This window comes from Triplophysa rosa, linkage group LG1, assembly GCF_024868665.1.
Source record: "Triplophysa rosa linkage group LG1, Trosa_1v2, whole genome shotgun sequence".
Taxonomy (NCBI): Eukaryota; Metazoa; Chordata; class Actinopteri; order Cypriniformes; family Nemacheilidae; genus Triplophysa; species Triplophysa rosa.
The window spans coordinates 13777196-13800969 of record NC_079890.1 but is presented as its reverse complement, the minus strand read 5'-3'; the positions used below and the strand labels follow the sequence as shown (position 1 = coordinate 13800969).

The 23774-nt window shown below is 38.7% G+C and overlaps 2 protein-coding genes across 3 annotated transcripts in view; both read right to left on the bottom strand.

Annotated features, from left to right (window-relative positions):
- Positions 1–59: 59 nt before the first annotated feature.
- Positions 60–16445, bottom strand: pelp1 (proline, glutamate and leucine rich protein 1). Of its 2 annotated transcripts, XM_057361154.1 has the most exons (18): positions 16299–16445; positions 15685–15749; positions 13710–13815; positions 13471–13620; positions 13261–13332; positions 13118–13177; positions 12321–12477; positions 12108–12240; positions 11906–11993; positions 11711–11799; positions 11427–11540; positions 8178–8322; positions 7911–8070; positions 7774–7829; positions 5918–6142; positions 1049–2845; positions 446–569; positions 60–276 (listed from the first exon to the last, which is right to left on the bottom strand). In XM_057361154.1, exons 1-17 carry the CDS (start codon positions 16437–16439, stop codon positions 468–470), a joined length of 3660 nt encoding a protein of 1219 aa, XP_057217137.1. In that variant the 5' UTR covers positions 16440–16445; the 3' UTR covers positions 60–276; positions 446–467. The 2 variants fall into 2 exon arrangements, with proteins under 2 accessions (XP_057217137.1, XP_057217055.1); XM_057361072.1 differs by having other exon boundaries at positions 60–569.
- A 2284-nt stretch (positions 16446–18729) lies between these two features.
- Positions 18730–23774, bottom strand: part of arrb2b (arrestin, beta 2b) — a 53458-nt gene continuing 48413 nt past the window's right edge. The window contains exons 12-15 of the mRNA XM_057330736.1: positions 23606–23689; positions 23441–23517; positions 21414–21468; positions 18730–21328 (exon numbers count right to left, since the gene is read on the bottom strand). Of these exons, the coding sequence (XP_057186719.1) occupies positions 21235–21328; positions 21414–21468; positions 23441–23517; positions 23606–23689 (310 nt within the window). The 3' untranslated portion in view covers positions 18730–21234. The remainder of the gene's footprint in view (positions 21329–21413; positions 21469–23440; positions 23518–23605; positions 23690–23774) is intronic.

The window sequence follows — 23774 nt, the reverse complement described above, 5'->3', positions numbered from 1 at the left end:
AATCAATCTAGCTTTTTTCAAAACGGGTGCCACCTTATTTCTACAAAACAACAATGAAATACCACACAAGTGATCCACTTTATTGCATTTTTTAAACAATCAGTGAACCATAACATACTTGAACAGTTACATATTCAAATGATATTACAAAAAGGCGGCCACAAAACAACATGATTTATATCAAACAAAAAAACGAGCACTTTTTGTAGACTTTTATGACGGTACTGTTGACAATACTTGTAAAATAAGCTGCCATGTTTACGATGTTCTGCAAATCTAGAAAAGGGAAAAATGACCAGTAAATTTGACCGTGACATCCTTGGACTTGAACTGGTCTATTCACAGAAACCAGCTTAGAGCTATTAAAAAAATAGCTAAAGTATAGTTTGAGGGTACAGTATGATTCAGATGTGAACATGTGAGAAAAACATTTATTTCAACACACCAGAGAGTGTGCAGAGAGTTGTCTAATCATGTGAAGATTGTGATTGTGAAGCACCGTGATCTTCATCATCTGGAGGGCAGTCGACAAAGTCCGCCAGCATGGAAGCCATAGCCTCATCATCCATCTGGAGATAAGAAGAGATTACACACAAGTAACATTTTATTCTTACACAAATAAAACATTATTGGAAGAGATTAACATTACATATTTGGCTTTCCTAATTGTTTATATAACAAATCTAGACAAAGGCCTGAAGTTTCAAGTTTCACATGCGCCCAGTGAGTTCTGATAGTACACTTCTTAAAGTCTAAGTTTACAAACTTGTCAAATACTAACCCTAACCATACTTTTTCTATGTTTCTGTTTTTTTCTGTACAACTGTTCATGGGGGATTGCTATTCTCTGCTAACCCTGCCCCTAAAAGGCATGTACAAACAGAACAAACTGCGATCGATCACTTTAAATGTCAGTCACATGATTTTTCTTTTCTAGGTGGCCGATTCTTAGCAAGTTTGAGCTCCAAAAAGCCAAAAGTTTTCCAAAAGAATATGCAAATGTGACAGCCAATCAATGCTGTTTGTTCAATGTGATCAAACGTGTTACCTTTTTCTTTTCGGTGCCTTGTTCAGTTGAGTCTCCCTCTTCGCGATCTTCCATTTTCCTCTTGGTTCCTCTTGGATCCGCTTCATCTTCCTGCTCACCTCCGACATTCTCATTCTCAGTTGTTTCGTCTACATTCTGTAACACTGGCTGTTCTGGCGTGGATGCTGTACTCTGTTCGGTTTTATCTTCCGGCTGTAATTCCGGCGCTTGCACTTGAATTTCCTCTGCTGGCAATTCCTGACACTGTTGAGATGATCCGGCCTGTTCCGTTTCATCTTCAGGTCTGGCTTCTTCTTGCTCCCATGTTCTCACTTCTGGTTCAACAGCTTCCACTGCTGTATCCTCTTCAGGGACCTCTTCATCTCCACCGATCAAAAGAGTTTCTATTTGTTGCTGGTCACTCACACTTTCATTTCGCTCGACAGCGCCGATGTTCTCGATTTCTTCTACCGTCCCTTTCTCCTTTATCCCGTCATCTGCGTAGACGCTCCTCACCCCCTCCATTTCCTCAATCCCCCCTTCCACTTCTTGTTCTCTCTCCATGCAGAACATTCCCATCCCTTGCTGCTCCTCGGGCTCGATTATCACCTCGGCCTCCTCCTGGCCTATCATTCCTCTGGCGTCGTCTCTCTCCATCGGCTGGATCTCCTCACTTTCTTCCTCATCCTCTTCTTCTTCATCTTCATAGTCCTCAAACTCTTCCCCCTCATAGTACTCCTCATCCTCTGGGAAGTCGCTGCCTTCTTCCTCCTCCTCCTCCTCCTCATCGTCCAGGCCCTCCTCCTCATCTTCCTCATCACCTAATTCTTCATCCTCCTCCTCCATCTCTTCTTCTTCCTCGTCTTCGTCATCCGTGCTGTTGATGTTGATTACGTTTTGGTCCACGTCATTTGCGGCAGGTTGCTGTTGGAGTTGACGGCTGGTCTGGGCCATCTGGGTCTGAAGCTGCATCTGTAAAGACAAGCCAAGCGCAGGTGGCTGTCCAGCTGGAGACGTCTGCATCAGCATCTGCTGAAGTTGAGGACCACCAGTCATAGAATCTGCAAGACCAGCCGGGGATGCAGATAGTGGCGCTGTTGCAGAATTCAGAGGGGGCACCAGAGAGACGAGCTGGGTCTGACTAGGTCCAGGGAGGGAGTTGATGTTGTTGGCATTCGCTGGAAGAATTTGGTGTGGAATGGATGTGGCGAGCTCATTTGGTAGAGCGGTCTCACCTGATCCAACCTCACCCACGGATGGGGTGGAGGGTGGCAAAGCCCCACCAGGTGGAGGCGGCTGAGACAACGTCTGTGCATTAGTCGCTCCATCCTGCATCTCCATTAACATACCTTGTGGCATGATGACCACGCTATCATCTGAATCACTTTCTAGAGAGATCTCAACATCATCCGGTTCTTCTTTGTCGTAGCGGACGAAAACTTGCCGCTGACCTTCAGGGGCACCAAGGCCTGCCAGTTCATTGGGTTGGACAGGAGAGAGCAGTAGGTCACCTGGGGTGGCACTAGGACCTGCTGAAGTGGGAAGAACAGGTGGAGCCAGAGGAAGATGGTTCTCCAGAGAGCCAAGGAGGGTGGCGGGCCCCAAACCCATGGGATGTCTGGCAGGGAAGGGTGGCGCTGTTGCAGGGCCAGCGAGAAGGTTAGGGATGGATAATGAGGGGTTTTGGCCGGAAGCAAGAACGGGAGCAGACGGGGTTGTTTTGAGAGTTAGAGGGGGGATAGGGAGGGAGATTGAGGGTGTGCGAGGATGAATAAGGGTGTTGCATATAGTCAGGGACTCAGCACAGAAAGATGAAACCTGTGGGTATACAAATGTGTGGTCAGGGGAGAAAGAAAAACAAAGAAAGAAAAAATAAGGAAATAAAAATTAACACCAGTCACACTGTGCAAGCCATACAATTTGAATAAAACAATACAAACATATCACCACTGTGCAAGCCAGAGTAAAGTTGTAATAAACGTTTAACCTTATATTCCAGTACTGTTATTCGCTCCATAAGATCATATTGTATATGAAAACAAATTTCACGTAAACTGCTTGAAAAAAACAAACAATAGGAGACCGGGTTATTCTATCTTGGGAGTTATTTTAGTACTTCGGTAGGCTAAAAATAACCTATGTAAGGACAAAAAGAATGAGTTTGCTATAAGCACTTTCTACGTCTCGATACTTGCCCTTTACACCTTCGTAAACATGAAACAGTCTCCAGTTACAGACTTGTGCGTCATTGTGTGCAAATACTCACTCAACCACCCTGATGAATGGGAACAACCACAAGAAAAAGTTCAAGTGCTTTCTGTCAAATGTTGCGTTTACATTCTGAAAATGGTTGCATGTTTAGACAGGTTGGGTAAATACACAGTACGTAAATCTCTGCTGGTTAACATTACAAAACACAAAGGGACAGTGTTATTCTTATTGATGAGAAATTAATCTGGATATTTGTTAAAAAATAAATACAAACTTGAATATTAGAATATGAAAGTGAACTTTCTGTGACACCAACTAAATATACCACAAATAAATTTTCATTTTAGGTTTGATAAACAGTAGCCTTTAAATTTACAATACAATTCCAGCATTATGGATTTGACATTTGCAGTCAAAACTTGAAATATAAACTCAGAGAATGTATTTATTACAAATATAATAAACAACCTGTTTATACTTTCTAAACCCCTGCTGAATGTCCTGACATCAGACAAATTTCAGTCTATACATGTTTTCTATATAAGATGAAAGAAACATGTGTTATGGATGCGCCAAAAAAGACGTCACACTTTGTACAGTTTCTGTGAATTAAAACGCACAAACCAGAAGCAAAAATACCCCAAAAAAGGAGAAGGAATGCCTCTTTATAGAACATAAAATAGGTGTTTAAACCACCAAATATTGACATCTCAGCTATGATTAAGTTTTGAAGCGTTATAAAATGCCACACACTGAGGACATCTGTTGGTCAAATGTGTGTAAATGGAAATCTATGACTTGACTCTGCAGCAAGTATAATTGCAACAGTATCCTAAAATATACATACCTGTTCCGCATTTATCTGAGTAACCAATAACTGTATGTGTTTTATATCAATATTTTCCAGCACAATATTACAGTGACGTTCACCCGAAAATAAAAATTCTGTCATCATTTACTCACCCTCAAATTGTTCCAAACCTGTATTAATTTCTTTGTTCTGCTGAACAAAGATATTTGGAAGAATGTCAGTAACCAAACAGACCACATCCCACATTTACTGCCATAATAGAGAAAAATAAATACTATGGGAGTAAATGGGGGATGAGGTGTGTTCTTCCAAATATCTTCCTTTGTGTTCAGCAGAACAAAGAAATTAATACAGGTTTGGAACAACTAGAGCAGGGCTAGTCAACTGGCGGCTGCATTAACATTTCAAATAAGTGGAGAGACTTGAGAACGGTGTGCTTTAAGAAATGCATATCCTGAGACGCCACATCTTTGAAAGTCTAAAACGCTGCTACATTCAATACGAAAGTAATTCCTGCGGCTCGTAACGATTGACGTCTTATAAAGCGATTTGATCAGTCTGTCCAAGAACATAGGCTAATGTAATAATTATAATCGGCAATCCACAGCCACGTGGATTGTATAATTTGTAATTTGTATAAATTAGGGCTGTCAACGTTAACGCGTTAACGCATGCGATTAATTTTTTCAAATTAACGCGTGAAAAATATTTAACGCAATTAACGCAGCATCCGTTTGTTTTGACATTCTTTGTCTAGCGTTACATTATGTAATCACGCTCTTATTCGTGTACAGGCTTTTAAACCACTTAAGCGCGATTTTAAACAGCTGCTTTGACGCGTTCAATGAAGACAGAAAGCTTCTAAACTGTGGGACGCGGCAAAACGCGAGGTCCAGTCTGGTGTAAACAGTCACGGGCTGAAGGCTGCGTCGGTGAATCTCTGTCAGACAGCGCATCCGTGTTAAGCTCTCTTTCGTGCTTGAATGGATCAAACCACACAAGATTATGTCAGAAAGCCCGTTTTGTCTAGCATTTTCTTAAGCAAGACTTCAAAGTGTAAAATAAAATCATAAATGAATGCAAAGAGTTGAGAAAATGGGAGTGCGGTGACGGTCAGATCTGCGTACTGAGACAGCTCTTAAAGGGGCCGCGTTCTTAAACGTGCTGCTGTGACTCCTGTCACTAATGTTAATCAAAGAACAAAAGAAAAGAAGAAATCAATGTCATTTTGTAGCTTTAATGAGAATTCTTCTGCATTTAATTTATAATCAAGGGGCAAGGATTACTTTTGTGCTGAATGTATTAGCGTTTTTGACTTATTAATCTGACTTTGATTAATTCAACCAAATATCTTCATAAATATCTTCTTGAAAAACAATGCCACCCACATCTTGGAGGTACTGGGGGAGAGTAAATTAACAGCAATTTCATTTTGGGGTAAACTAACGCATTAAGGAATATAAAATTCAGTTAAAAAGACAATATCCCTTTTAATTAAATATCATGAAAAGGCAAAAATACTGGATGCAATATTTGTGTGCATGTTTTAATATATGACCTATAAGTAACAGCAACAAAAACAGCATAAAAGGAACAAAATGCAATAAAAAACTGGCCCGCATCCTATTTATACTTTTGGAATCTGGCCCTCAAAGAAAAGTAGTTGAAGACCCCTGAACTAGAGGGTGAGTAAATGATGACATGAACTATCAAGTGTGAAACTACCTATGACATGTGGGGTATATTAAGTATTAACAAATAAGACATGTCGATCATGCACAATATTTTGCAGAATACACCTCTACAAAGCAGGTCCAATATCATTTCTAGATTAACGCTTTATTTTAACACACAGTATATTCTCTCACCATAATGTTGTGATCTCTGCGACCGTGGCTGAAGGCGGACACGGCACAGGAGAGGGGGGGTGGCCAGCGGGGCGAGGGCACCAGCACAAGTGCCAATAAGAGACGGTAGAGCTCTCTGCGAGGGGTTGGGCTGCCGTACTGCCCACTAACAGCGGCGGCCTCCGAGGCGCAGTGAGACTGCTGTTGTAGCCTTACACACAGAGGAACCACCAGATCCTGTAACCTCTAATAAGGGAGAAAGTGTTTACATGAACAACGTGCAAGAAACCTTTCCATTCACATTTCATCTGTGCAGTATTATGACTTTAATAATGAAAAATCTGAGCAATTCCATACAAATACATCCAAACCCAACATGATGTTATGTTTGTGAACAAATCATTCTTTTTGAACGAATCTTTCAAGTGAACGAATCGTTCTCTTCACGAAAGGCAATGACTCATATTTCTCGTTCACTGAAATCTCTCCCTCGAGCACAGAGTGTCTTGGCTTAATAGAGTGTCTAAAGCACGAGCCATTGGCGTTCGAGTGTGAGCTTTGACAAAGCATATGATTGGTTGAATGTGCTGAACGAATACACCCTTCACTGTACGAACGAGCCTGTGTTTGGTTCTGAACGAGAGAGATCTCATTCGTACACGATCAAAAGGAGTCAAAGGACCCACTGATTCTCATTCGTGAACGAGCTGTTACTTCTCACTCGTGAACGAAAGATGAGGTCAACAAGTACAGAAACTACAAAAATAGCATATAGAAAATGTTGATCTGAATATGCAATGACACATCATTTAAATACATTCAGTGTGAATACAAACACTACACCAAAACAACAGAACTCGAAATTGGAAGCGACAATGTGTTGAATTTTTTTGCATTCTAAAAAAATACATTTTTTTAATTATCACATACTAAGCTGATGCATGTGGTGACAGTTACTTCTCATTCGTGAACGAAAGATGAGGTCTCTTGCTCAACAAGTACAGAAACGGACACAATGTAAAGATCCTTACGAAAATAATAAAATAATGCAAGCTGATGGTTAAATGTAACAAAGACAAATCAACATTGTCATTTTTATTGCATGGAAAATGTCAAGCCCTGTTTACTCAGTTAGTGTACTGCAAGCACAGGTGTTTTGTGTGCATTTTGTATCATTTATTGTTCTTTCAAATAAAAACGACTGCATTATGTTTAGTTCATGTCATGCACTTCTCTAAAAACTGTAAAACAAAAAAGTATTGGTTAGCTCTCATTCGCGTCACGTCAGCAAATAGCATTCCAGTTCCGAGAGATAGATCTCGTTCGTGAACGAATTGAACGAACTGGTACATGTCGTTCATGAACGAAATGAACGAGGGTGTACACTGTAGGTCGGTCATTTAGCATGTGAGTCTCGTTCAGCAGTCAGCAGAAAGCGGATGCCAAGCGCAGTTACAGGTAGGCTACTTTGCACGCTTGTTTATTTAAAATACATAAACTTCACGTTTAACATAATCCCAGATTTATGAATGTGTAAATGACCAAACAATTCACTTTTTAATTATGCAGAAAAACCTTGTGCGTTGGTCATCTGAACCACTTATGTAGACTTATTTTATTTATTTAATGAGTAGATCAGAGACACACATTTTAATAAAGCCTGCAATCAGTTTATATGTCCATTAATACGTTCGTTGACATAACACAACTCTTTTTTGCCACCTTCTGGCATTTTATAGAAATGGTCACTGAACGAATCTGAACGAATCATTTTGGTGAACGAACTGAAAAAGAACGAATCACTCAAATGAATCATAATTCCCATCAATACTGTGCAGTAAGAAACAACACTTTATAGATTAATGTAATGAACTAACCTTATGCAGATCTTCCTTTAACAAAGTTCCACTCGTCAGAACGATCTGTCTTAATGCTACAAAAAATTGTCATTCTTGATCAATAAATCATGCTCATCTTAGGGAGTAAAACATAACATTTATTGAGCATCACTCACAATGCAGAGCAGCGACACATGTGTCTTGATTGGCTAACACATCTCCCTTCTTCTGCAGTAAGATCCCGTCACTCATTCCCAATCCTTTTGTTCGTCGAGGCCCTGGTTTACCAGCAGAGCCAACCAGATCAGTCATAGCCGAGTGTGGTCCTGAACGAAGCTGGATATCAAAAAATAATAGGGAAAGATAACAACTGCCACCTTAGTACTATTAATATTTAATTTGATGCTTGTGTTTAAGATTTTAAATAAAAAAAGATATTTCACCTTGACCGCTTCTGCCCCTGGTGTGATGTCACCAATGAGATGAGTGAATAGTAATTCTAGGTGAGAGGGACTTCCCTGAAGCAGGGAGGCTCCACCTACTCTTACCCACAGTTCAAGAGTACGGTACACAGCCACACGCACTGCACTATAAAGAAAATAGCACATTATAGAAAATGTTGATCTGAATATGGAAATGACACATTTAAATACATTCAGTGTGAATACAAACACTACACCAAAACAACAGAACTCGAAATTGGAAGCGACAATGTGTTGAATCTTTTTGCATTCTAAAAAAAAAGACATTTTTTAATTATCACATACTAAGCTGATGCATGTGGTGATGAAATAAGAATTAAAATCTGATCACGAGTGTTTACACATATGAGAGATTACACTATCGGGGGTTTTCAAACTGGTGTCCAGGGACCTCCAGGGACCCCCAGGGTGTCTCCAGAAGATTCTAGGGGGTGCACATCAAATCTCAAAGTAATACACAGACAAAGGAAAAACTTTTAAAGTCTAGTGAACATTATTAAGGTGTCATTTAGAAGTGTTCATATTTATTTCCAAATGTTTATCGCTTCTTTCTTGCTACGTGCATACTTTCCAAAATGATTTTTTATCTTTATAGTGAGTTTTTCTCACTACACTTCCCCATGTTTCACTGGGCATTGTAAAGCAGTCTGCAAAGACGTAGATGTATTGAAAATTCATGTAATGAAAATTGTACAAATACATTTGAATTTATTTATTTTTCTGTTTAATTCATAATAATAATACATTTTATTTAATGGCGCCTTTCAGGACACCCAAGGACACCTTACAACAGAAACACAAGCAATAAAACACCAATACATAAAAAAAAGGATTACAATGAATAAACAGATTTAAAGAGGTAGGTTTTGAGTTGTGATTTAAAAATGTTGATAGAGTCCAGCTGACGGATATGCATGGGTAGTGAGTTCCAAAGTTTGGGGCAGCGTGACTAAAGGGCCCTGGCCCCCATTGTGACCATTTTAACAGAAGGGATGAACAGGAGACCAGAAGAGGAGGAGCGGAGGACACGGGAAGGAGTGTAAGGGTGGAGTAGATCAGACAGATATGTGGGAGCAAGGTTACGAAGTGCCTTAAAGGATAGGAGAAGGAGTTTATATTGAATTCTTTGGGTTATTGGGAGCCAGTGAAGTTAGATGAGGATCGGTGTAATGTGTTCTATTGATTTTGTGCGGGTAATAATTCTTGCAGCAGAGTTATGAACATTTTGAAGTCGTTGGAGAAGCTTTTGGGGTAAACCGGAAAGAAGGGCATTACAGTAATCGAGGCGTGAGGTGACAAGGGCATGAACAAGAACTTGGGTTGAGTGCTGAGTGAGTGATGGGCGGAGTCTAGAAATGTTGCATAAATGGAAAAAAGCTACGCGGACTGTATTGTTAATATATGAAGTAAAAGAAAGAGTAGAGTCCAGTATTACACCTAAACTTTTGACCTGAGAGGAGATGGGGACCAAACAGCCTTCAATGCTTATACTGATCGATGGGGATTTGGAGAGTGTAGATTTGGAACCAATGAGAAGAACTTCACTTTTATTACCGTTAAGTTTAAGTTTGTTATTTGTCATCCAAGATGTAATGGCCTGTAGACAGTCAGTAAGTGCAGTGGGGCATGATGAAATACTGGGTTTTGTGGAAATGTACAGTTGAGTGTCGTCAGCGTAGCAGTGAAAGTACATACCAAAGTGCCGAAAAATATTACAGAGGGGGAGGATGTAAATGATGAACAAAAGAGGACCTAACACTGAGCCTTGGGGAACTCCATGATGTAATGGGGATGAAAATGACTATGTTTTTCATTTGTACAAACTGTTTCTTGTCGGTAAGATATGAGTTGAACCATTTTAGTGCAATACCAGTGACCCCAGTGCCAGCCAAACGCTCAAGTAAAACTGGATGCGAGATGGTATCAAAGGCGGCACTAAGGTCAAGGAGGATAAGGATGAAGAGAAGGCCAGAATCAGCTGCACGGAGGAGATCATTGGTGATTTTAACTAAGGCTGTTTCAGTGCTATGTTTAGAACGAAAACCGGATTGGAATGGCTCAAACAGATTGTTATTTTGAAGATGATCCTGAAGCTGTGTTGTAACGGTACGTTCAAGAATTTTGGCAGTAAAAGGTAAATTAGAAATGGGACAGTAATTATTGAAGTCTTTGGAATCTAAACCAGGTTTCTTAATTATAGGTGTAACTGAAGCAGTTTTGAGTGATAATGGAACAATGCCGGTGGACAACGATAAGTGAACTATGGCAGTGAGGACAGCAGAGAGTGTAGAAAGACAAGATTTAACAAGAAATGTGGGGAGTGGATCAAGGGAACAAGTAGATGGGCGAGCTGAGATGATGATGTTACTGATTTGTTGGATTGATGGTAAAGTGAAGTCAGAGAGTGTGGTGAGTGATGATGTATGTAAGTTATTAATCCAACTACAATCAAGGTGTGTTGAAAAAGATGTAGTCAAATGCTTATGGATTGTGTCAATTTTGTTATGCAAAAAGTCAAAAAAATCTTGACATTGGGATTCAGTAGTGAAGTGGAAGGTGGTTTCTGATGGCTTAGTGAGTCCTTGGACAGTAGAAAAAAGCGCTCTGGTATTGAACTCATGATTATTAATTACATGTGTGTAATATTCAGATTTAGCAGAGTTCAGAGCGTTTTTATAGGTGGTAACATGGTCAGAGTACATTTGTTGATGGATAGTAAGTCCAGTTTTATTAGAGAGACGTTCCAAGCGACAGCATTCTTGTTTCAATGAACGGAGGCCAGGAGTGAACCAGGGGGAAGATTTTGTAACGTTAACAGTGCGGGTTCGAAGAGGTGCCAGGGTATCCAATACAGAAAGTAGAATGGTGTTGTATTGATTAATCAGGTCAACAGGGAAGGGGGATGGATGTAATATTATACATCCAACATTACTTTTATTTTATCCATTTATTTAATGTGTTGTTATTTCAATATCACGCTTATTTATTTTACACAGCATAAATGTTTCTTTGTACAAATATATATATAGATAAATATGTGTGTTAGGAAGGGGGTGCTCACAAAAGATTCATCCTATTTAAGGGTCCCTCGCGTCATAAAGTTAGTAAACCCCTGCACTATATCACGTATAACGCAAATGGTCTGGGCTAGCCATTTACAACAAACAAGGTCATATTTACTTTCAATCATCAGTGGTGTTTCTTCAATACCTGTAAGCTCTTTGCTGGCCCAGACTGGTCTCAGGCAGAGGTGTCCATGCAGACAAAGACTGTGAGAAAAGTCTTGTGAGTACACTGCTATATTGAACCAGACCAGCACCCACACTGTCAAAAAAACACAAAACCGATCAGCCACCACGATACATCATTCACCAAAAACAATAAAAGTACACAATTAGTTTAACTAAATATTCATCACAACATTTAGAAGTCCTAACATTTTACTGTAAATAACAAAGGCAATGAGGAACGGAGTGAGTATATATTTATCTTACGTTTTGATGAGAGCAGAGAGAAGCTCTAGAGTGTCAATGTGGATAGAGGGTAAGACCAGCAGCTTCAGACAGCCCTCTCCTGTTGGACTCTGAAACAATCCCGTTCCATCAGTATCCACATCAGTCAAGTACAGTACATCTGTCATATTACATTGAGGCCCTTTAATATAGAGAGACCGTGAGTAAGAGCCTTACAATGCTCTTAGTGTTGACTGCCAATGCTCGACACACCAAATTGAGGACATTCTGAACAGGTAGACGGACTGAAGATGCTGGATCAACACTAAAAGATCACAACAGTAAACCAACTCAAAGATCTTTAACAATACCATTTTTAACACATCATTTACCACAGCATAGTCTGCTATGCATTTTATTCCATATACACAAAATGTACCTCAAGGTGTGTTTAAGAGCCAAGCAAATGGCCTTCAAACGATGATGGAGCTGAAGGATTAAAAGCGGGTCTAAGTCATCCAGAGGTGGGAAAGGCAGTTCCACACCCAGACCCTCATACTGCACCGTCCCTTCTGGAACAGCAATGAGCACAAAACTTAAAGCACAAGAACTTGTTTTAGAGACAGACAAATCACATCACCAAATCACGTACCTGCTTCAGACCCCTGGTATAACTGTCTGAATATGCCATTTGCTGATGTTAGAAGGCAGTGCATTTGACTGGTCCATCCCTCTGCCCTGTGCCCACCCCCTCCACGCTCCAACACACCACCCAAGCAGGGCAACCGCCCATAACACTCACAAGCCACCTATCATGAAATAAAAGAATGAGAAGGTTTGAATCAACTGCATTATCCACATTATGGTTTTATTTTAAAGGGGTCATATGGCACGAATACATGTTTTTCTGTGTTTTTGGTGTGTTATAAGTTGGTCATGCATGTATTAGAGACGTAAAATTGCAAAAATTAAAGTGTCGGAACAAAAGATGCATTCTATCTAAAAGCGAATGCTCAGCCAGACCTGCCTGAAACGCCTCGTGTAACCACACCCCCACAAATCTACGTCAGTTCGTGGTATGAGTTGATTAAGACCGGCCAAATGTATACACAAGTCAGTACAATTGCTTTGGAACCTGATGTTCCAAATATGGTAAGAGGCATTAGATTTCCGTCACACGCTTGCAGTATTCAATCAATCACTACGCACTGGTTCACTGTCTAATCATAGCACACCTCGCTTTTCAGAGCGATGAGCTTTGTTAAAAATCTGCGCGTTTCAGAGAGGCGGGGCAAAGAGGAGATACAAACATGCACGGTATGTGGAAAATACAGCGTTTTTGAACCTTAAATCGGGTATACACATTGTATTGCATCCAAAACAAATGATAATATTCGCTTTTAGCCATGTCATATGACCCCTTTAAGTATGACACAAGGCTCAACTAACCTCCTGTACTTTAGTATTATCAGAGTCCATTTTGGATAGGAAATACGCCCCAAGCTTCTCCTGTAAGAGACAATGATCTATGTTTTAGCATGTACAACGTAAAAAAGTAACAAAAAAAACATGTTATTATTGACGGTACTCACCTTCAGAGATCCACAGGCCCGTGGGTAATAGATCATACACGCAATCATTCCTTTCATGGCAGCTAGGTGGCACTATGACAAAAAGTTGAGTCTGATGATGCTTTGAACCAGTGAACCAGGTGAACAAACAACAAATGTGTTTAATGTGTTTTGAGGCAACATTTTAACCTTACAAAATGTTAAACTTAGAAATGTTTTGTGCATTTTTACCTCATATTTGAGACTAAGCAGGGAGGTCAGAATGCCCAGGACAGAGTTAAGGCCCACCTCCCTGGCTAACTCAGGCAGCTGGGATGAGTACTGCAGCAAGTCCTGCAACACACTCACAGCAAGCTGCACCGTGGGGAGAGGGGCCTGCGACTGAGTGATGGAGAGAACAAAAACAAATATTAGACATTAGTCTAACAAACTCATTTTGAAAGTGCAGAAGACAAACAGGCAAACCTCACCTGAATGATCTGCTGCAGTGACCGAAGCCATGAGAGACAATGCTGATGGAACACTTCACTCGAACTGTCTTTCACTAACACAGACAGCAGACAAAGGCCCTCAAACCTGGAAAAACACACAATCACCCAGTTTATATTACAGTTTATGCGAAAAGCACAGTTTACGATATCTGAAAAGTTTTATGCAAAAAGTTACTTTCTGGATAATGTGTATTATCAGAGAAATTATTTGCTTTTGGCATCTGATCGTGGCTGCATCTCGTTACTTGTGCTGTTAGATCTTAGTGCCGCTTTTGACACCATTGACCACAGCATACCTTTACATAGACTTGAAAATGATGTTGCTGTTAGTGGAATAGCATTAAAATGGTTTTGTTCATACCCATCTTTCAGTTTGTAGCAATAAACAATGAGGTGTCACGCAAATCACTAGTCCAGTCTGGCGTGCCACAGGGCTCAGTCTTAGGTCCTCTGCTCTTTGCACTGTACATGCTACCTCTAGGAGGTATAATTAATAGAGACAGAGTAAGTTTTCACTGCTATGCTGATGATAATCAACTCTACATTTCCTCGAGACCTCACAAAACACAGCAGTTCACCAGAATAATGGAATGGATAGTTGATATAAAAAAACTGGAGGAGTAGCAACTTTTTTTGTTGAACTCGGTCAAAACATAAGTGTTACTTATTGGACCGAAAACCGCCATACGTAACCACCAAGAATTCTGTGTACTGTGTTAATATGTGTACTGACACATATTTTGTCTCAATGCTAAAAAGTATTTCTAAAATGTATGTATTTTTCCTCTGAAAATGTAAAAAAAAGTTTAAAAAAAAGAATATATCTTAATTATGTCATATGCTGTCTGTCACTATCAAATGCATAAAAGTTAATTTGCGCATTCATGACATCAAGACTAACACTTCTATAATACAAATCCTCTAAGGGATTATTATGCTGCATGATTTAGATCAACCGGAAACAGGAACACTTCCTGTAACAACTGATGCACTTGTAGAACGGTATTCTGCTCTCAGTTGTCTTTTCTCATTGTTCCGTAACCAGTCCAGATGGTGGACCTGACATGTCTCCACTACTCAACAAAATTTCAACTGCAATTAGAATATTAAGACAATATTAAATCTATCATCTACATCTTTTATTACTTTTTTGTTTGTTTATTTAGCCTAGTTGTGCAAGCACTGTCAAGCTTGTAGATATGCAGTAGTGCCAGAGGAGAACTGGTTCCCCTGGCTGGGCCTGGGTTCTCCCGAGGTTTTTTTCCTCCACTGGAGTTTTGGGTTTTGCTCACCGGGGGTTGCTGACATCAGCGTTAGAATTTTGTACTTGTTAATGTTATTTTAAATGTAACATTTTGCGTGAATTATTACTACCCCATATAGGCATTTATAGTCTGCATAATATATTACATGTGTTTCTCTTTTGTCTTCTGTCTCTGTGTGTGTCCGTGTGCATGTATGTGTGTTTTGGTGTGCATGTGTCAGTGTGTGTATGTTATGTTCGGTGTGTGCGGGCAAGCATATGGGTTGTGTGTCTGTGCTGTGCGTTTCTGTGAGCGAATGTTTGTGTTCGCTGAGTGTGTGCCTGTTTTTCATGTATGTGCACTGTGTGATTGTGAGCGTGTACATGCGTCCTTCTGCCTCATGTGAGTGTGTGTACTGTATACTTTGTGTGTCTTGTGAGAATGAGAGTGAATCTATTCAATTTGCTCTTGATACCTTTTCTATTTTATAAATTTAATGTATTGTTTATAGTGAACATGTTTTCATGTACAGCTGACTTGTAACAATGAAAATTGTAAAAAGCACTACAGTATATAAATAAAAGTTGATAATGTCAGTCCTTGAGAAAAAATTGGTAGAACTGATTACGGATGATCTGAAAAACCCTAAAAGAACGTTTCAGTGTAAAATAACGAACGTAGTTTTACACCTGACACCAGTAAACACTCACCTGGTTTTACTGGACCCGAGCCGTACATTAGTGATGCCCACCAGGCCGCCCACCGCTCCTGTGCTCTGAAGAGAGAAAAAACAAACAGCAATGTCTTTATTAAAACAAATATTTTAAACACAATGCATATTGCACCTCCCCTATTTGGCACATTCTTTGTACACTTGACCTCAGAGGTTTAAAGTTTACAAACATTACTTCAGGTCCACATTTTGTTTACATTTCAGCGTCCCGTTTTATCCTACTTATTTTATTTTTTGTTATTTTGCTTTTACTGGCACAGTCTGTGTATAGCTGTGCATGTAACAATTAAATAAACAAATTTAATTGACAGCAGCTCAATGGCTATTAGTCAATGATTAATTCATCATTAATAATTACTAAATATATAGAATATTTTATTTATTATTTTATTCATTATCATTACTTTACTAGTAAGAGAGAAGAGAAAGTAAACACAATAAAAGACATCGCATGGGGACTACTCGACTCATCGCAAACACTCACAAGCGACGTGACAACATTAGACCGCTTAATACAATGCGAGCGCTGCACTGATGTAGCGCCGCTCGTTTGAAGTGTAAATAAAACTGCAGGACCAAACTCAGTCCCACCTGAATCCCGACCACTCCATGCTCGCGGTAGCTTGCTAGAAGAACGGGCAAATGTTCAGGTCTCTCCTCCTTCAGAACAGACACCAGTCCCTCTGTGAGACGCGTTATGTTGGGGCCATGCAGCATAGCCGCTGAAGCCATCTTTGCACCCCGTATGACGTCAAAAACCAGCGACGAGTGGTGACGTCAACAAGACGCGCCCGTTTCACATGCGGGGAAAGGGCAAATCAGGTTTTTGTAAAGATAAGTCTGAAACAATTGTACATTTATTTTTCAGTTGCTCTTATATTCATATTTTTTGGTTTAGGATCTCTTTGTTGATTTTGAAGACGTTTTATAAGTTTATTAATATAAGTGACAAAATGGTCTTGTTTTTGGATTGTGATACTGGTTCTTTGGAAATAGATAATATTCTTAAAATTCTTATTCTACTTGGAAAATACCATATACATAAAGCAATTTTTTTGTCAATTGTACCAAATGGTAGATTGTTTTTATGAAGGTATTTCAGTAGCAAAACTTGAGAGCATGTAGATTTTAATTTGTGAACTTGTAAAGTATTTGTACCTGTACACTAAAATGTACACTCACAGCCCCAATGTGAAAACTTGTCAAATAAAAAAACTGAAGTTGAATGTTGAGATTTGCACTCGTGGACAAAACTCACAAATCTGTCTTCTGCATTTGAAGTTGCAGAAAAATAGTCACAAACGTGTAAACTGGCATTTACAAAATACATTGGCAGATACAAATACATAGCACATATTTACACGTTTTCCTAGGTTCAGATTTGAATTGCGACCACAAATAGCCATCGACTACAACCTCTCAAACCTGTCACTGCAGTTTCAAATCTTCCCGCCTTGACTTTTGCTACTACTTTCGCGATAAACCCGTTGCAAAACTCAGAGGCGAGAGAAAGAACGGCATTTGATGACGTCATGTGGCTGAGCCACACCGCCCCCTAATGGCAGGAAAAACCACAATAGATGTATTCGTGAAGAGTAAGGACATGGAAACGGGCACATACAGTATATGATGCTTTCTAAATCGAGCGCACACAATGACTAGGCCTATCAAGAGTTGCAAAAACTCAAATTCAAAAATCTTGTTTTTATTATGTTATCGTGTTTTATTGTAGCTGTATTTTTAGTTATTATTACTTGACCAAAACAAGAGTTATCTGTTTTTGCAAATAAACTTCTCATGTCCAAAACATAATTTTAATAAAAAAAAGAACTAAACATATTAACGAACCGTAAGTGTAAATACAACAAGTCATATAGTAAGGATCTTCAGGGGGTTATAGGGGCGGTTTCCCAGACAGGGCTTAAGCCTAGTCTCAGACTAATTTAAATGAGAGATGCCTTGATCGAAAACAACTTGCACTAACATATCTTAAAATATATCACTGTGATTGTTTTGTCTCAAGATGCACACAGTGATGTTTTTTAGTAGTATGTTTTTTAAAACAAATTAATTATCCTAATTTAACTAAGGAGTAGTCCTGGTTTAAGATAATCCTTGTCTGGGAAACCGCCCTTTAGTTTTTAAGATATATTTGGCCCGGTTTCACAGTCAAGGCTTAGCCTAAACCAGGACTATGCCTTAGTTGAAGTAAGATATTTATGTCGCTTTTATAAAAATGCCTTAATAAAAATAACATGACTAGTGTGCATCTTGAGATAAAACAATGGCACTGATATATTTTAAGATATTTCTGGGCAAGTTATATTCAGTTAAGACAGGTCACACATTCATTTTAGTCTGGGACTAGTTTTAAGACTTGTCTATGAAACCGGGTCAGTATACATTTTCGGCTTTCACACACTGCTTGTTTTTATAGTCCCAAAAATCATAATATTTGACCAAACACAGCATTTTTATATACTGTACAAAACAAAGAGGCTTAATAGAAATATGTACGGAATCAAAAATCGGAATATGTACAGAATATAGTCCAGTATTTAATTGAATTTTAATCTCCATTTAATTTAAAGAATAATATGTTGCCTATGCCATATATTGGAATTTATATGTAAGTCATACTTTGAAATCAACATATTATAAATAGGAAGCATATACTGGTCAAAAACTTGATTATACTTAACTGGTCTTTTTTAATTTGACCAATTTGTTATTTGTTTAATAGATAAACACAATTTGTGTCCTATACGTTTCTTAACAAAACAAATATTAAGAACATACTTTAAAATTAATTTAAAAGTTTGTCTGAAGTGGAGTTTATATACAATACCTCATGGTGTTGATTGAGAGGATCTTCAGTTTGTGCAGAAGGTGGTATAAGATGTGATGTGTGTAACCTTTTTTTTGGTTTTGTGCCACAATACATCATTCACGTAATTCCAAACATTTCCTAGTTTGACTAAACCATCATATTAAACAAATGTAAAGAATGAGTAGGTGTTCAAACATTTTGGTAGCTTTTTATTTGCTGAATATAAATTTTATTAGTGAGAAGTAGCTTTAAAATCATCCTTTAAAATGTCTGGCATTGGTCTTGATATTCTGAAATCGAACAAGAGTCTGTGGTTTCCTTTAACCCAAATCGATATGCAAATAACGTTTACACTTGTCTGCTTAAAAAGGACAACAGGCTCCATTCAAATCACAAAAGCAAAATTTTACATGAAGATGCAGTGAGATCCATTACAATAGTACAATAATCTTAAAGCAGGCACCTCTAGAAGCATGCAGGGCTTTCTAGCAAAGCACCCACTACAGGACAGAAAACAAGCAGAAACCATTAATGGAGATGGCCTCTTCCATAGGTCAATGTGTTTTTAAAATAAAGCACTGTATTTTGACAAAGTCATAAATCTACATATATGCAACCAATATGTAGCATATCAAACAATGCTGTTGTAATAATTTGATCACAATAATCTTTGCCACAATAGACCTGACTGATGCTTTGTTTATTGAAGAAAAATAACTAGGATTTAATGGCTTGTGCCACAGTGTTTATCACAGCTCTGTTGCTTTATAAACAAAGTTCATAATGCTGTTTGCTAAAATCGCAATATAGGGCTATACTGAATGACATACAGCATTATGGGACTATCGGAGTAGTTAAAGGTTTCATCTGTAAAAATCTAAAACTTTGAAACGGGTAGAAATGCATGTGTGTGTTTGTGTGATCATTTCCATTAAATTCTGAATATCTTACAGCACATTGTGCTAATCACTTCCTGTACATTAGAAAGCGCAGAGGAAACTATAGCCTGAAAGCAAAACCACCATCATACTTGTAATCCAGATTTTACAGCTAACTTTACTGGAAACAGATGGTCAGACACCCATTAACGTGTACAATATTCATAGACAACTACAGTATATACAACACATATTTTCATCAGGTTCTTTTCTAGCTCTCATAAAAATAAACATTGGATTTTCTAAAAAACAACAACAATTTGATGTTCTCTGAAGCCCTCAGGGCTGTAATGTTTCTAAGCATATGAGCTAAAGTCATAACTCATTACAGTTTTATTTAAAACATTCATGAAAATCTTAGATTACCGATGTTGGGATTTGTGGTTTTGCAGACCTAAAAAAGCATCTAATGCAAGTATGCTCATTGACTTGATAGTTTGGGTGCTTTAAACAAAGCAAACCTTTATTTAAGATATAGCTTTTTGTCCTTCAACGGGAGCTCCATTTTGTGCACTGCAAAATGTTACCTCCCTGTACACATTGTAACATGTCATTTTGCCTCTGTTCAGTAGTAAACTATGCAGAATATCAAAGAAAAAGCTTGATCCTCGCAGTAAATTTCCTGGAAATCGTGTTATGAGACTTTAAAATAACCATCATTAAAATATGTCTGGCAGTCCAATGGTTCCATCGATAGTTTCTGAAACTAAAACTAGAAATGAGCATGTCATTTTTAACCAAGCTTATAAGCAACATTAGAAATCGTCACATTTTGGTAAAAATCAGGTTTGGCAGGCACAAATAATGAAAACGTCCATTTTGTGTGGCACATACAGAAATGACAGGCATGTGAATACAGAAATAACAGGCATCTGAATGAGTTCTCAGAGTCTGTACTGCCCTCTTGTTGTATCTACAAGCTAATTTCGCACTGAAGACTTGTGTATACACATTCTATAACTCAATATGTGAAATAGACGCTGAAATTTAAAATATAAAATCAGGTGTCCCAATGCGCTTTGCCGAATACACTTCCGCTAAAACGCTGCATCCTTAATTATTTGAATATTGCGTGCACTACAAGTGCACATAAAGTGTTACTACAAATGTTTATGATATGTATACGTTGACATAACTATAACATAAAGCCAATTAGCAAATATGGATGGATTGGATTACGGGTCTAAGTACGTGGAATAAAATGAACACCAAACTCAAGTTCCCTATGGTGTTTGCGAACAGTGCATGTACTGTACAATGAAATAACATGAAACATATATATATATCTTCATTACATAGCTAGTAGTACCCACTCGATATATAAGTGGGAATATAATGACAAGAAATAAAAATTCACCCCTGAATCAATGGACCCCTGGCCCACCAGCAATCTTATAGACTGATGTCTAGATGACCCATCTAAATTCACTTCGGCTTTTCTCCATCTGTTTCCATCCAACATACATGTATAAGCGCCAGAGTGAAGTGGCTCATACGACCGCATAAACGGAGGTCAATGTACGGACCACGTCACAGATGATAAAATGGTGTGGAAGGGACACAAAAGTAAAGGAAAGAAGGAAAAGAAGACAGAAGGCTTTGAAATATCAGTAATTGCTCCACTCCATCAGATGAGCCCCCGTGGAGCAGAGGGATGAAAGTACTGGCAGGTTGACACCTCAAATCCTGTTCCACTTCCTGTTGCTCTTCATGGTAACATGTGCGTGCGTGTGTGTTTGTGCGTGTGTGGGTGGGTGGGTTAGCAGAAGTGGTCGTCCTCTTCATCTTTCATTCCCTTCAGCCTGAGCCTCGCAAAGTCCTCAAACACAAAGTCATCATCCTGTGAGATGTTACTGTAAACAAAAAGAGACAGGCGTTAATGTGACGTCAATGCACGCAAGCATCTCATACTATGAAAGCAACATGCAAGCGACTGACTTTGTTTCAAACTCTATGAGGTTGGCGTCCACAGGGACGTCTGTCTCTGGCACAGCTGTGGAAGACAAAAAAGAACAGCAATAACAGTTGAAACACATGAATTATTACGGAAGATGTGTTCAGATAAGAACAACGATTTAAAATAAGAATTGCGCGCAAAAAAACAAATGGCGTTCAACAACGCTAAACAAACGCCCTCAAACAAGAGATGAAGCATATTTATATTAACAGAACAATACCAGGATGATGTTATCGTAAGGTTCAAAAATATGTTGACAGCTGACACTACTAGTTCATAAAACATGATGTACATAAGTAGTTCTGCCGCATCAATGCTCTTAACATCTTGCGTACATAAGAATTATATTCTGTGCAATATGGGTACAAGTTCTGCTCACCACTATTGGCACCCTTGGTAAATATGAGCAAAGAAGGCTGTAAAAATAAATCTGCACTGTTTCTCCTTTTAATCTTATTTTTAAAAATCTACAAAATTCCAACATTTCATTGAAGGAAAACAATTTGAAGTGGGGGGAATATCACATTGAGAAAAAAATGTTTTTCTTCCATATATGTTGGCCACAATTATTGGCACCCTTGTATTTAATTCACCCCGCAACCTTAATTTATAAGAAAATCAGCTCTGAGTGTTTTATTTTCAGTCTGATGAGGTTTGAGATTACATTGAGAGTCATCGGAGTCCATTCCTCCATAAAGAATTTCTCCAAGATCCTTCAAATGTTGGTCCTCCCTCTTCTTCAGCTCATATCACTCATTTTCTATAGGGTTCGAGGTCAGGGAACTGGGATGGCTATGGCAGGATCTTGATTTTGTGTTCAGTGACCCATTTTTTATTGATGTTGATGTTTATTTTGAACCAGTGTGCTGATGGACGATCTAACCACGACCCATTATAATATTTCTAGCAGAGCAAGTCAGGTTTTGATTTTTTTACTTGTTGGTATTTGATATAAAACATGATGACATGTATCTGAACAAGATGTCCAGAACCTCTGGTATAAAAATAGGTTCACAACAACAATGAAGATCTGGTGACATATTTAACTGTGGACATGGGGCATTCTTTTATCTCTGTGTGCACCAAACTTATCTTGTGTTATCGCTGCCAAAAAAACTCTTTTTCATTCCATATGGCCATAGAACCCAGTCCTGGTTGAAGTTCCAGTATGGCAGATTAATATGGTGGAGTTTGTTTTTGCATGAGAGCAGAAGATTTGTTTCTTGAACAGTGTCCCAAACAACTTGTGGTGATGGAGGTGCAGTTTTCCTTTATTTTTATTAAATGCTTTCTGACTCCAAAATTCAACTGATTACTGCAATTTTCCATCAGTGCTCTTTGAAGAGTCTTTGGCCACTCAAATTCTTCTCCTAGTTGTGCATTGAGACAATATAGACACACATACTGTTTCAAGCTGAGTTTCAACATCTCCAGTCCATTAAAACTTCTTGATCATTGCCCTGATGTTGGAAAGACATTGTTTTAACTATTTCCTTAAAGCCATTTTTTTATATTTTGTGTAGCTCAACAGAACTATATTGCACATCAGAACTATATTCTTTGGTTTTATCCATTGTGATAAATGATTAAGGGGTTTGGGCTTTGTGTTACTAATATTTATTCTCCTGTGCAACAAGAAGTCATAACTGGACAACGTCATGTTTCTAGTCACCTTGGTGTGCTAAGAAAATGTAAATATCAATGGGAGTATACTTGGGAGGTATTTTACTCAGAAGAATTTCTATGGGTACCAATAATTGTGGCCAGCGTGTATTAGAGACAAAAAAAATTCTCTATGTGAGAGAGAATCCCTAAGTCCCCCTACTTCAAATTGTTTTACTTTAATGAAATGTTGGAATATTATATATTTTTTAAATAAAAGATCAAAAGGAGAAACAATGTAGATTTATTTTTACAGCCTTCTTTGCTCATATTTACCAAGGGTGCCAATAATGGTGAGCAGGACTGTATATACATACAGACATACAGTAAATAAAGTCACATTTACCTGACTGTGGTCTAGAGTTGGGCTGTTCTGAGGGCTTGGGGTGCATCAGGACAAAAGGCAACTCCACAGATACATCACTAACAAGAGACAAAGTGTTTGGATTCAGTGTAATACTATACTATACTATACATGTACTTATTCTACTATAGCAACAGATGTACCTACCCTCCACGAGACACCACTAGCTTCACTTTAACTCTGTAGGACACCAGGATTCCCAGGACCTCCTTATTGGAAACATCTTTCACGCTGTCAATACAGAGGAACACATGCTCAACACATAAAGCAAAAACCAGAACAAAGGTGTCCGCAGAGGTGTCATACACTTCAGCAT